We start from the raw sequence: 12,974 nt of genomic DNA, 5'->3' as shown, positions 1-12,974 counted from the left end.
ATGATTATAAATAAAGTAAAGAAGAATTTGAATAAATGAGTGATTAAGAAATTAAAAAAATGCAAAGTTTTAGTAAAGTTTAATTGTAACAAATATAATAATAATAATAATAATAAATAAATTAATTAATTAATATATATAAAGTTTAATGAATGCGTCAAAAGGCATTGGGAACAAAGTGGTGGGTTAACGGTATTGCCTTTTCATAAATTTTAAATTAGAAGAGGAGGGAGAATAGTTCTTTTGCAATTTAAATTATTTGTAAAAAATAAAAATAAATAAAAAATCAATTTTCCCTGAAATTAATTAATTTTTATCCATAACTCTAAAATTTAACCCCAAATTTAAATTTATATGGTAATTTTTATGCGACTAAAATTGCAGTAAAAATCTCTTAAAACTAGTTAATTTTAATAAATTAACCGAATTTAATTTTTTAAAACTTCATTAATTTTGTACTAATTATCTTTTATCTTTTATATTTATTTAATTTTAAATTATAATTTGAATTTAATTTTTATAAATATATATATTTTTAAAAATCACATTATAAGAAAATAATATCTTTAAAAAATTCAAAATTTAATAATAAAATAATAAACTAAATGGGCCATTAGATACAAGTGGCCCATTAAGGTTTGGGCTGGCCCATTAACCTCTGCAGGGAGCAGTCCGTGGCGCGTCGCTTTCACGCTGACCAAAACCGCTGCTTCTTCATTTTTCAAAAAAATGATTATTTATTTATTTATTTATTTTGACAATTTCCCTCTCAGTGTTTCCTAAAATTAATTAAACAAAAAGAAAAGAAAATTACAATTAATTTTTAAAAATTGTTAATAATTTGAATAAAAACAATATGAATATTATTTATTTATTTATTTATTTATTTATTAGTTGGGGGAGGGAGAGGGAGGGGACACGAAACGTGAAAGCGCCTCACTCTCTTCTCTATCAAATTCTTTTTTTTTTTTTTTTTTTTTTTTTTNTTTTTTTTTTTTTTTTTTTTTTTTTTTTTTTTTTTTTTTTTTTTTCATTATTATTAATTTTCATTTTGAAATTGAGTTTTGGGTTTCTGTCCTTCTCTGCCTCTCTCTCAAGGAGCTTTTTACTTCGGCGGGATATATGGCCATGGCGGTACCGTTGTAGGTGGAGGAAAGCGAAGTGTTTATCGACGTCGTCTCCGTCGTCTCCGTCTCTTGAACTCTGGCCGACGCTTGAAACTTCGAATTTCTTGTCTCAAATACTGTACTGGTTTTTTCTCTCGCTTGTTTTCGTGTTTTGAAATTTGNTTTTTAATTTCTTGGATTTATTTATGATTATAATTATTTTTGTTTTTGTTGCGGTTTTTGTTAATGTGTGTGAGTGTGGAGGAAGATGAAGGTAGCATGAGTTGGAAGCGTAGCGTGTTGTGCTTTTTTCTTGACTTGCTTGAAGCAAACTGAGGAGTCTTCTTTTCTGGTTTTCTTCTTTGCTTGTTTGTGTGTGTTTTCTTTTTCTATCTTTGATCTGGATGTTGGAGGTTTCTTGATTAATTTTTTTTTTTCCTTTGGAAATTTGTGTTTACAGTGACGTTGCTTGGTGCTGGGAGCGGTGGTAGAAGAGTAGGTGGAGTTTGCTTTTTGAGATCTAAGATGTTGCAGTGGAGATCGTCGGTTCTTGGAAGTAGTTGATGAAGCAGTGTCACTAATTATTGCGCTATTCTCGGATTCAAATTTTTTGGGAATGTGCGCAGTGGAATGCCGCTGTTGCAATTTCAATTTCTAGGTTTTCTTCGCGCTCTGATGCAATTGTGGACCTAAATTCTTTCTTATACATGCCATGACTACCAAACGGGCGTACAAGCTACGTATCCTTTCTCAATGTCCCAGGGTTCATCTAGGGATTTTAAAATCTCAAAATGAAGTGTTGTTATTTCGACTCGATCTGCTTGTATTGCCTTGTTATTTTCGCTTTGCGATTTTCATTTGCGTATCCTCATCAGATCTCTGTGTGAGTGCGAATCTTTTGAGTTCATGGCTTGCTAATTAGAAATGGCCTGCCTTACAATTGGAGGCTGGGGAACGCTCCTACCAGTTTGCCTTAACAATTATTTATACAGAAGAATTTGTGGCTCATTCTTCCGCTGTGAATTGCCTGAAGATTGGGAGGAAGTCATCTCGTGTTCTTGTCACAGGGGGTGAAGATTTCAAAGTCAATCTCTGGGCTATCGGTAAACCCAACGCCATACTGGTATGTTTCATTTTCTGCCGTTAATGGTTTCCTATTCTTCACCTCGGTTACAGTAGAGTACAGAGGTTGTGCTCTATTAATTTCTTCTCAAGTTAACAAAAATATCCTTCGACAAGCCAATTATTTGATATTTTTCTTGCACTTCTAATATTTCTTGTGATAAAAACAACATGCAATTAATTTTATTCACAATTATCTCCCTCCACGTCCAAAAAAAAGAAAAAAAGAAGAAGAATTCCATGCGCACTGTGGTAATTAGGATTTAATAGATACAGATTAGGCTATTTTAAGTTCAAAGAACATTGATGCAGACTCGCTTAAACCAAGTACCTAAAGGTGCGGTGTTTGTAATATCATTTTTCTTTGCACTTACGCTTAGTTGTACTTTCACATCCAGAGTTTGACTGGCCATACGAGTGGAATAGATTCTGTAAGCTTTGACTCATCAGAAGTATTGGTAGCTGCAGGGGCTGCTAGTGGCACAATTAAGCTTTGGGATTTGGAGGAGGCTAAAAGTATGCTTTCAATTACCTCAACATATTTCCTTCATCTTTATTGACAGTTTCCAATATTGTAATGTTGATTTCCTTGGATAATTGTACTGTGGAGTTGACTTGTATCTTTCATTTTCTGGATTCCTCCTGTGATATTTCCTAGTTGTTCGAACACTTACTGGTCATAGATCCAATTGCATTTCTGTGGATTTTCATCCCTTTGGGGAATTCTTTGCTTCTGGATCCTTGGATACAAATCTTAAGATATGGGATATCAGGAAGAAAGGATGTATCCACACATACAAAGGTCACACTCGAGGGGTCAATGCAATCAGATTTACTCCAGATGGTCGTTGGGTTGTATCTGGTGGAGAAGACAACACGGTGAAGGTTAGAAATCGTTTTCCTTGTAGTTCAGTTTCATGATATCACTGTCTTTTTTTGGAAGAGAGTAGCAAGTTTTTTCCCGATCAAACCTATGGAGCAAGTGTAACCATATTAGTCTCATTTCTCATACCAGAAAAAATATTGACCTTATTAACCATTTTGTGATTTGTTTTTGGTCCTCACTAACAAAGGAGTCCGTAATACCTTTCCTTCATTAGCTCTTCTCTGTATTTCCCCTGGTTATAGAGATAGTTTGGAGCTAGGAATCTAGTCCCCATTCTTTTATAAATCTCTAGTAATGTTGTTTATACAATTTGTTTATTTGAATTTTTTTCCTCGATTATCTTCCTAGAAGTGTCTAAGCATTGGGCACAAACGACTTTGATGTATTGCTTGGAGCCAAGTGAGCTGTCTTGTACTAGTGTTTCATCATTTGCTTAGATGTGCTCACCAAGGACAAGTCGCTTAACACTCTGACTGTTTTCTTAGTTCTTTTTTTTTTCACATGCCTGACACTCTCTAGCCTTTGTCCTCTTTAGCTGTTTTTCTCCTTTATTTTACCAGCAGGTGATATTCATGTGCTTAAATGGTATATGTTTGATCTCTTATATATATCGAATGCTTTAGTTCAGTTAGGTTTGTACATCACTTTGTACCATACACACCTAGCCATGAAGGAGCTTGTGTGTGGAAAAACATTGGTCTTGTTTTTGGTGTTTGATGGAGAAGAATGAAACTATTGATAGATGGTGATTTTGAGTTTTCATTGTGTGTTGGTTTAAACCATCTCCTGTGAGTTCTTTTGTTGTGGGTTCTTCCTTTTGACTTATTCACTGGTTTTTGTGGCCTATGTGGATTTCAGCCAAATTGGGTCAGTTGTGGGTTTTGTTGGTGGGAAACTATAAAAGATTAGTTGAATGCAAATTTGATAGTGCTTATCTTATTGCTTGTTGAGTTAAATTTTTAGTTTTTGAGTTACATACAGTTTTGATGAAGTTCTTTTTCTCTATTGTATAAATTGTATTAATAATTGTATATTTATTATGTAATTTCTAGAAAATTGGACATTTTATTCTCATGCAAAATCTGTAATTTTATTTTCAACGAATTATCGTTTCCTATTAAAAAGAGCCTTCTAATATATCTTATTTTAACAGCTCTGGGATCTGACTGCTGGAAAGTTGTTGCATGATTTCAAGTGCCACGAGGGTCAGGTTCAGTGTATAGACTTTCACCCTCATGAGTTTCTGCTGGCCACAGGTTTGTTATGCACTTTTGCCTTTGTCTCTCTTCTCCTCTCTCTTTCTTGCCCATAGAATCATTAACAATATTTAAAGAATGTGTAAATGCTTATATATTTCTTTCTCATCGAGAAAGAGGGAAAGAAAAATGTTTGTTCTCGACCAGTTTGAATGACAACCAAGCTACAAGGGTGTTTTCTTAATACCTCCCTCTCTTTCTACCCTGGGATACAATAGTGTTTGTAGTTTTGATCTTTTTTTCATTTACAGTTGGGCAGATGGGGCTCCTTTTTCGTATTTTTGAACACATTTTTCTCTTATTGTTTTATTTTATTTTTCTTTCTATATTTTAGTCAAGATACAAGAGGAGGTATCTAGCCACCGAATTGAGATGGTTGCCAAGGCCCTCTGGGAACTTTCATCAAACGATGTTTTATGTAGCCTTACTAGTCAAAGATGGTCAACTTGTCTTAATTCAAGTTTTCCAATTTTCTAATGTAATGGCTTTTTGTCCAAGTATGAATATGAAAGTACAAAAAGACGATGAGATATCCATACAAGGAGAAAAATAATTAATTTTGTATCAGAAAGAAGATTTAAATTTCATTGGCAGTTGGCCAGTGTACTGATATGGAAAAAAAACAATTGTGTGAAAAATTTTAATTAGCTAATTTTGCATATATGAAACACTAGATCTGCTTGTTATTAAATCCTGTCTTAATTTTCTTTTTGTCGATCAGGTTCAGCAGATAAAACCGTTAAATTTTGGGACCTGGAAACCTTTGAGTTGATTGGTTCAGCTGGACCTGAGGTACTTGTCAAATGAATTTTTATTTCTCTGGCGTTTGAATAACTATACGTAAGGGAGAGCATTTTTGTCGATGACTGCCTTTTATTTTCTTTTGAGACATCTCGTATTCTTGTTTCTGCGTCAGACCAGTGGAGTCCGTTGTTTAACTTTTAATCCTGATGGGAGGACACTGCTTTGTGGATTGCATGAAAGTCTGAAGGTAACTTCCTTTTTTGTGCAAATGGTTTTTCATCTCTATAGAACAACATCTTTTTCAATTTTTGTTTCACATTTATACAATGGTGCTACGTAATAGGTTTTCTCATGGGAACCAATACGATGTCATGATGGAGTGGAAGTTGGTTGGTCTAGGCTGTCTGATCTTAATGTTCACGAGGGAAAACTTCTTGGCTGTTCATACAATCAGAACTGTGTTGGAGTGTGGGTTGTAGACATTACGGTACAATGATCATACGTACTCTGTATAGAGATAGGCCATTTTATTCTTCCAGGTTGTTTGCGTTTCTTTTTAACTCAATGTAATTTTGTTTCATTGCCTCTTGCACAGCGTACAGAGCCCTATGCAATTAATAACGTTAACAGATTAAATGGTCGCTCAGAACCTAAATCCAGCAGTAATCTATCACTGCAAAATGAGAACAATGCCAAGGCTAATTTTGGTGGATTATCAGTATCACAAACTTCTGATCCACTATTGAAGGAAACTAAAACATTGGGAAGATTGTCAGTTTCTCAAAATGCCGATGTCAAGGATCCAAAACCGTTGTCATGTAAGTAATTTCCTTATCTTGTCTTTTTTGTTGTCATTTGTAGGATTTCACTATTACTTCTTATTGTTACTTTTTAGAACTACCCGTTGTATTGAATTATCTTTTTTTATTGGCACAACCTCTCCATTTATAGAACATGGAGTCTTGGAGTATACATCATTGATTTTCTTTTTTGTACTGATTGAAGCCACAGGAAATGGGCCAAGTACTCCCCAAAGGGTCAGTTCAAATGCTGGCCCAAAGGCTAATTCGGTTAGCTCGGTGGCAGTACCTAATGCAGTGGTACCAAAGAGAAACTCTGTGAAGGCCACTTCAACATTCAACAACCCTATCTTCAATAAATCAGATGTGATACCTGTAATTGTACCCAGGACAAATTCAAGGCATGAGCAGGATGAATCTAGAAAGGATTTTGATGTTGCTGGAAGGGCAATGCCACTACCCAGGACAAATTCAAGGCATGAGCAGGATGATTCTAGAAAGGATTTTGATGTTGCTGGAAGAGCAATGCCACTACCCAGGACAAATTCAAGACATGAGCAGGATGATTCTAGAAAGGAATTGGATGTTGCTGGAAGAACAATGCCACTTCCCAGGACAAATTCAAGGCATGAGCAGGATGATTCTAGAAAGGAATTGGATGTTGCTGGAAGGGCAATGCCACTTACAAGGACAAATTCAAGGCATGAGCAGGATGATTCTAGAAAGGAACTTGATGTTGCTGGAAGAGCAGTTCCAGCACCATTGCTATCAAAAACTACTGATACTAATAGGAGGTTTCCAAGTGGTAGAGATGAAGTTGATAATTCAACTATCTCTATCCTTTCTGAATCCAGAGGTTTGAAGGCTGCTGATATGAGCAACATTGCAGATAATAGGAATTCCTTGCATGGTATTGGTTCAATTCAAGGAGTATCTGCTCCACAGAAGATTGTAAAAGAAGAAAGACATATTGGATCTGGTAAGAATGAAACAGAAACAAAAGAGTCAACGGCAAGCTACAAACACGAAGGTATTATCTGTTACATTATGTAGTAACCATTTTATATCATCAATTTTCAACTTACGGCAGTTGCTACCTCACTGATGAGTCTATTATCTGTTAATTTAGTCTTTTGATTTATGTGATTTCATATTTGTTCATACTCATTTGATTGGAACAACTGACCATGTTTATGATANGCAGGATGATTCTAGAAAGGATTTTGATGTTGCTGGAAGAGCAATGCCACTACCCAGGACAAATTCAAGACATGAGCAGGATGATTCTAGAAAGGAATTGGATGTTGCTGGAAGAACAATGCCACTTCCCAGGACAAATTCAAGGCATGAGCAGGATGATTCTAGAAAGGAATTGGATGTTGCTGGAAGGGCAATGCCACTTACAAGGACAAATTCAAGGCATGAGCAGGATGATTCTAGAAAGGAACTTGATGTTGCTGGAAGAGCAGTTCCAGCACCATTGCTATCAAAAACTACTGATACTAATAGGAGGTTTCCAAGTGGTAGAGATGAAGTTGATAATTCAACTATCTCTATCCTTTCTGAATCCAGAGGTTTGAAGGCTGCTGATATGAGCAACATTGCAGATAATAGGAATTCCTTGCATGGTATTGGTTCAATTCAAGGAGTATCTGCTCCACAGAAGATTGTAAAAGAAGAAAGACATATTGGATCTGGTAAGAATGAAACAGAAACAAAAGAGTCAACGGCAAGCTACAAACACGAAGGTATTATCTGTTACATTATGTAGTAACCATTTTATATCATCAATTTTCAACTTACGGCAGTTGCTACCTCACTGATGAGTCTATTATCTGTTAATTTAGTCTTTTGATTTATGTGATTTCATATTTGTTCATACTCATTTGATTGGAACAACTGACCATGTTTATGATAGGTTGCGGTAACCATGTTGCATGTTTATTTGGAGGTTTTTTGGGCTATGATCATGATGTCATTTGCATGTCTTTGTTTTGGCTCGCCAGTTTTAGTCTATCAACATACTTTTGATGTTCTCCTATTTCTTTGTGTTCTCTCTTTTTTCTAGATGAATCTCAAGGGCATAAAATAAGCAGAGATGGAGCTTTTCCAGAAGCTACAAGAGGAGGTTTTGTCATATTTAGTTATTGATTTTTTTTTCTCTTGACAACAACTGATGCCTTACATTTAAAAAGTGGTTATGTTTCAGGGAGAATGCGTTCTCGTGTAGATTGGGAGAAAAGAGAAAGAGCTAATTTTAGCCGGTCAACATTTAATGCCTCCCCTGGAAGAGCAGCTGCATTGGACAGTCTTCCACTAAATAACGGGGTATGACCGAATTTGAATTGAACTATTTTTCTTGTTCGTAAGTGTATATCCCTTTTCATGACCGTACTATGGCCAAGAACTGGTACATTACGACGAGTTGTAACTTCCTTGAAATGTGATTGATTGTGGATTGTGAAAATAACTGTGACTAAAAAGTTAATGACATACTGATTAAAAATTTTGAACTCTCACGGGGTCTTACTCTTTTGTTCTCTTCTTTAATCCAACTTTTTTACAGAGAGGTTATCGTCGATCTCCGGAGAAGGAAACAGTAGCACCTACAAGCGATGAGGATATCATAGCAAATGTTCTACAACAACATGATCAATTCATCAACTCGATGCAATCTCGTTCAGCAAAATTGCAAGTAATGACAGCCTTCAATTCTAAACCAACACATGCTTACGTTTGCAAACAATTAACTCGTATTTTACACATTTATCATGTTAAATGCATCAGCAAAATTGCCTGTATGAATAAATTTGTATTACACTTTTGTTAAATTCTCATCATTATTTTAGAACATAATGGATAGAGTTTTTCAAGAAACTTTTTGAGGCCTTACTTCACTTGGAAAGTTACATGAGTTGGCATTGTCGAATCAGAGTGTAGTATTCATTAAAGCGTAAAAAGCATTATTGCTCAATTCGTGTAACATGTAATCATGAGATTCTCGACATCTGCCCGCTGGCTTTGTTGTCAGTCGCTTGCTGCAGTTGAAGTTTAAGCTTGATGATGATGTGCACGTTTTTGCATCTTATTCTTTTTATAGGCAGTCTATAGATATTGGGAAAGACATGACATTAAAGGGGCGGTGTCTGCGATGGAGAAAATGGCTGATCATGCAGTAAGTATATCTTGTTCTTTGAAGTGGAATAAAGTTTTTTTTTTTTTAATTAGTATTTTCTGAGTTTAGCTTCTTTAACTCGGATCGGATTGCTGTTGATGCAGGTTGCTGCTGATGTAATTAGTATTTTGACCGACAAAATTGAAGTCATCACTCTGGATATCTGCTGTTGTATTCTGCCAGTTCTTTCTAGCCTCCTTGAAAGTGACTTGGATAGGTTTCATCTCTCTCTCTCTCTCTCTCACGGGCTCCTGCACACATTCAAAAGGGCTACACCTGCAAATTTCCATATTTGATAAATTTTTTCTATGGTTTTCGGTTTTGAAAAACTTATTTTGTGACTTTAAGGCTGTAGACTCGCAAACTTCAGACATTTACTTGAATTTGAAGCTTTCTTTTTTAGACAAAAGTTGAATTACTCATTTCATTTCATTTCATTTCCTGGAACTATAGGTTTTTGGACATTGCTATGGAAATGCTTCTTAAGCTGGTGAGGACGTTCGGTTCGGTGATTTATTCAACGTTATCGGCAACTTCATCTGTCGGCGTAAATATTGAGGCAGAGCAAAGGTATCTTACAACTTTTTTCTTTTTATTAGTTTAGAACTTATTTAGATATCATGTCTTGATTGTGTAAAATGGGCGTTTCTAGGTTGGAGCGATGCAATCTCTGCTTCATCGAGCTTGAAAAAGTCAAGCGCTGCCTGCCAGCCCTCATAAGGTATCTCTAACTCCATCTAATTTATAGCTTGAACTAAAAGCACTTTATAACTAATTTTAGAAGCACTAATTAAAATGCTCTTAAATAGCATGGTCTTTTTAGAAAAGGACACTCATATAACCTTCCAAAATTACTCCTCTATTATATTAAGGTATTTGAATAAAAAAATAAAGTTAATTTATGATTTATTTGAAATTACACAAGTTTTAGAAATATTAAAAAAATTATCTTTTACTCGATTTTTATTTGCGAACTTCAGAAAACACTGTTAATGCACACCATTTCTGCATGTTTTTTTCTTTTCTTTTTCCAAAACTTTATGGCTCCCTAAACTTTTGGGACAATTATGCGATTGCGGTACCCTTATTTTTGTTTTGGCACAGAAAAAGGGGATCGGTAGCAAAGTCAGCACAGGAGTTGAATCTCGCACTGCAGGAATTTCAGTGACAAAAGAAGAATAAGGAGAGTAGAGGACTTTTAGTATCCTCTCCGTATGGGTTGCCTTGAGAGAGAGAGAGAGAGAGAGAGAGAGAGAGAGAGAGAGTTCCCATATTGAAGATTGAAACACTCTTTCCTATGGAACAATCTGTTGTGAGGGTGGTGGGTAAAAGAGGTAAAACGGGAGCTCTGCTGTTCTTTGAGAGAATGTGCCATTTTCCCATAGCACATGATCTAACCTACTTTCATCCTCCTCCTTCGGCTTCGCCTTCATCTTCGCCTTCATCTTCATCTTTGGTCGATAGAAGTAAAAGTACGTACAGGGCATTTTTATTGACGACTGGCTAATTCTGCACATACCGAAACAGAGAAAAGCTAATGTAGTAGGAGTTAGGAGTTTGGTTCGAGTTTGGATTTGAATTTGGATTTGGATTTGGATGATTTGGGTTTTGGAGAACCGTCATCTCATAAACCACCTCGTTTCTTATATATGTGGTGAAGGAGTTGAGTGAGTCTATTTTTCTTTCTTTCTTTCTTTCTTATGGCTAACCTATTTTACCCTCTCTTTTCTTTTTACCCTAATTGTTGTACACACCATATCTACCTTCTTTCTAACTCCAACTTGTTTCTCAATATTTTAGTTGTGCTGTATTTTCGTATTATGTTTATATATGTCTTTGTCGACCGAGACCCTTCTTTCTTGTAATATCTGGCAGACAGATCGATCTCGTGTATTATGTTACACTAATTTTGATTAAATCCGAAAAATTATCTGTTTTTGGATAGGCTTCAGAAACTTTACCAGGAACTATATTATTATTCTTAAAAAAAAAAAAAAAAACATATATTTATAGTATATCAAATTTAATATAATTTACTCCTATCATATACCTTATTTTATTTTCAAAAATTAAAATTTATTGCAAAATAAACTAAAAGATTAATAAAAATTAAATTAGTTAAAATTATTTTTTGATATTATACAATTGATTATCTAAAATAACCTTGAAAAATTATTGAAATTACACTAGACAGGTTATTTTCTAGACAACCTTGAACTAAAACGGCTCCTTAACAGGGTGTGAGCAATAATGGAGTACTGATTAGTTAGGCCTTAACAAGTAAACTAGTGTTCCATTAGAACTGTTTAATAATATATATATACACACACATACTATATATATACATATATATATATACATACATATATATATATATATATATATATATATATACACATATATATATATATATATATATATACACATATATATATATATATATATATATATACATATATATATATATATATATATATATACACATATATATATATACACACATATATATATATATACACATATATATATATACACACATATATATATATACATATATATATACACAAAAGTAGACCTTTTTGTAACTATTTTTATATTGATATTTAACATCTAGAAATTATTTGATTCATCTAAACAATTGTTATAAAAAATGGGATTCATATCAATATTATTGGTATGGGACAGAAAAAAGAAGATAGATAAGATAAAAAAAAGTTCAAAATTTATTAGAGAATGTGACATTTTTAGGAAAGCTGCTATATAGGTAAGGGGCCAATTTAGAAGTCCCTTTCTCATGGGGGTGAGCGTTGAGGCCAAATTTTCAATTTTCTAAATGCAAGAGATTCTCCACCTAAGGCAATTTAAGGCTAAGAACTTCCTACTTTTACGGCACAAGTTTAGACGAAGATTTAGTCTACCTAATAATCAATAACACTAAAACTTTGTTATAAATTATCCATTTCCCTTATTGGGATCCGAACTTAGAAAAATAGGGACAATAAACATCTNGTGTATTATGTTACACTAATTTTGATTAAATCCGAAAAATTATCTGTTTTTGGATAGGCTTCAGAAACTTTACCAGGAACTATATTATTATTCTTAAAAAAAAAAAAAAAAACATATATTTATAGTATATCAAATTTAATATAATTTACTCCTATCATATACCTTATTTTATTTTCAAAAATTAAAATTTATTGCAAAATAAACTAAAAGATTAATAAAAATTAAATTAGTTAAAATTATTTTTTGATATTATACAATTGATTATCTAAAATAACCTTGAAAAATTATTGAAATTACACTAGACAGGTTATTTTCTAGACAACCTTGAACTAAAACGGCTCCTTAACAGGGTGTGAGCAATAATGGAGTACTGATTAGTTAGGCCTTAACAAGTAAACTAGTGTTCCATTAGAACTGTTTAATAATATATATATACACACACATACTATATATATACATATATATATATACATACATATATATATATATATATATATATATATATACACATATATATATATATATATATATATACACATATATATATATATATATATATATATACATATATATATATATATATATATATATACATATATATATATATACACACATATATATATATATACACACATATATATATATATACACACATATATATATATATACACATATATATATATACACACATATATATATATACATATATATATACACAAAAGTAGACCTTTTTGTAACTATTTTTATATTGATATTTAACATCTAGAAATTATTTGATTCATCTAAACAATTGTTATAAAAAATGGGATTCATATCAATATTATTGGTATGGGACAGAAAAAAGAAGATAGATAAGATAAAAAAAAGTTCAAAATT

General features: G+C 33.2%; 1 protein-coding gene across 1 annotated transcript; it reads left to right on the top strand.

Annotated features, from left to right (window-relative positions):
* Window positions 1–1,015: 1,015 nt before the first annotated feature.
* LOC111801690 (katanin p80 WD40 repeat-containing subunit B1 homolog) lies at window positions 1,016–11,025 on the top strand. The gene is made up of 20 exons (XM_023685797.1): window positions 1,016–1,245; window positions 1,567–1,846; window positions 2,099–2,229; window positions 2,627–2,744; window positions 2,887–3,113; window positions 4,268–4,370; window positions 5,092–5,162; window positions 5,287–5,361; window positions 5,458–5,601; window positions 5,710–5,932; window positions 6,120–6,643; window positions 7,137–7,662; window positions 7,983–8,042; window positions 8,124–8,242; window positions 8,481–8,609; window positions 9,015–9,089; window positions 9,194–9,306; window positions 9,543–9,659; window positions 9,742–9,810; window positions 10,194–11,025. The coding sequence occupies exons 2-20, from the start codon at window positions 1,819–1,821 to the stop codon at window positions 10,255–10,257; spliced, it is 2,916 nt and encodes a 971-aa protein (XP_023541565.1). The 5' UTR covers window positions 1,016–1,245; window positions 1,567–1,818; the 3' UTR covers window positions 10,258–11,025.
* Window positions 11,026–12,974: the final 1,949 nt, after the last annotated feature.

The sequence above is a fragment of the Cucurbita pepo genome, chromosome LG09, assembly GCF_002806865.2.
Source record: "Cucurbita pepo subsp. pepo cultivar mu-cu-16 chromosome LG09, ASM280686v2, whole genome shotgun sequence".
NCBI lineage: Eukaryota > Viridiplantae > Streptophyta > Magnoliopsida > Cucurbitales > Cucurbitaceae > Cucurbita > Cucurbita pepo.
Note: the sequence above shows the minus strand (reverse complement) of the source record. Positions and strands in the feature narration are given on the sequence as shown.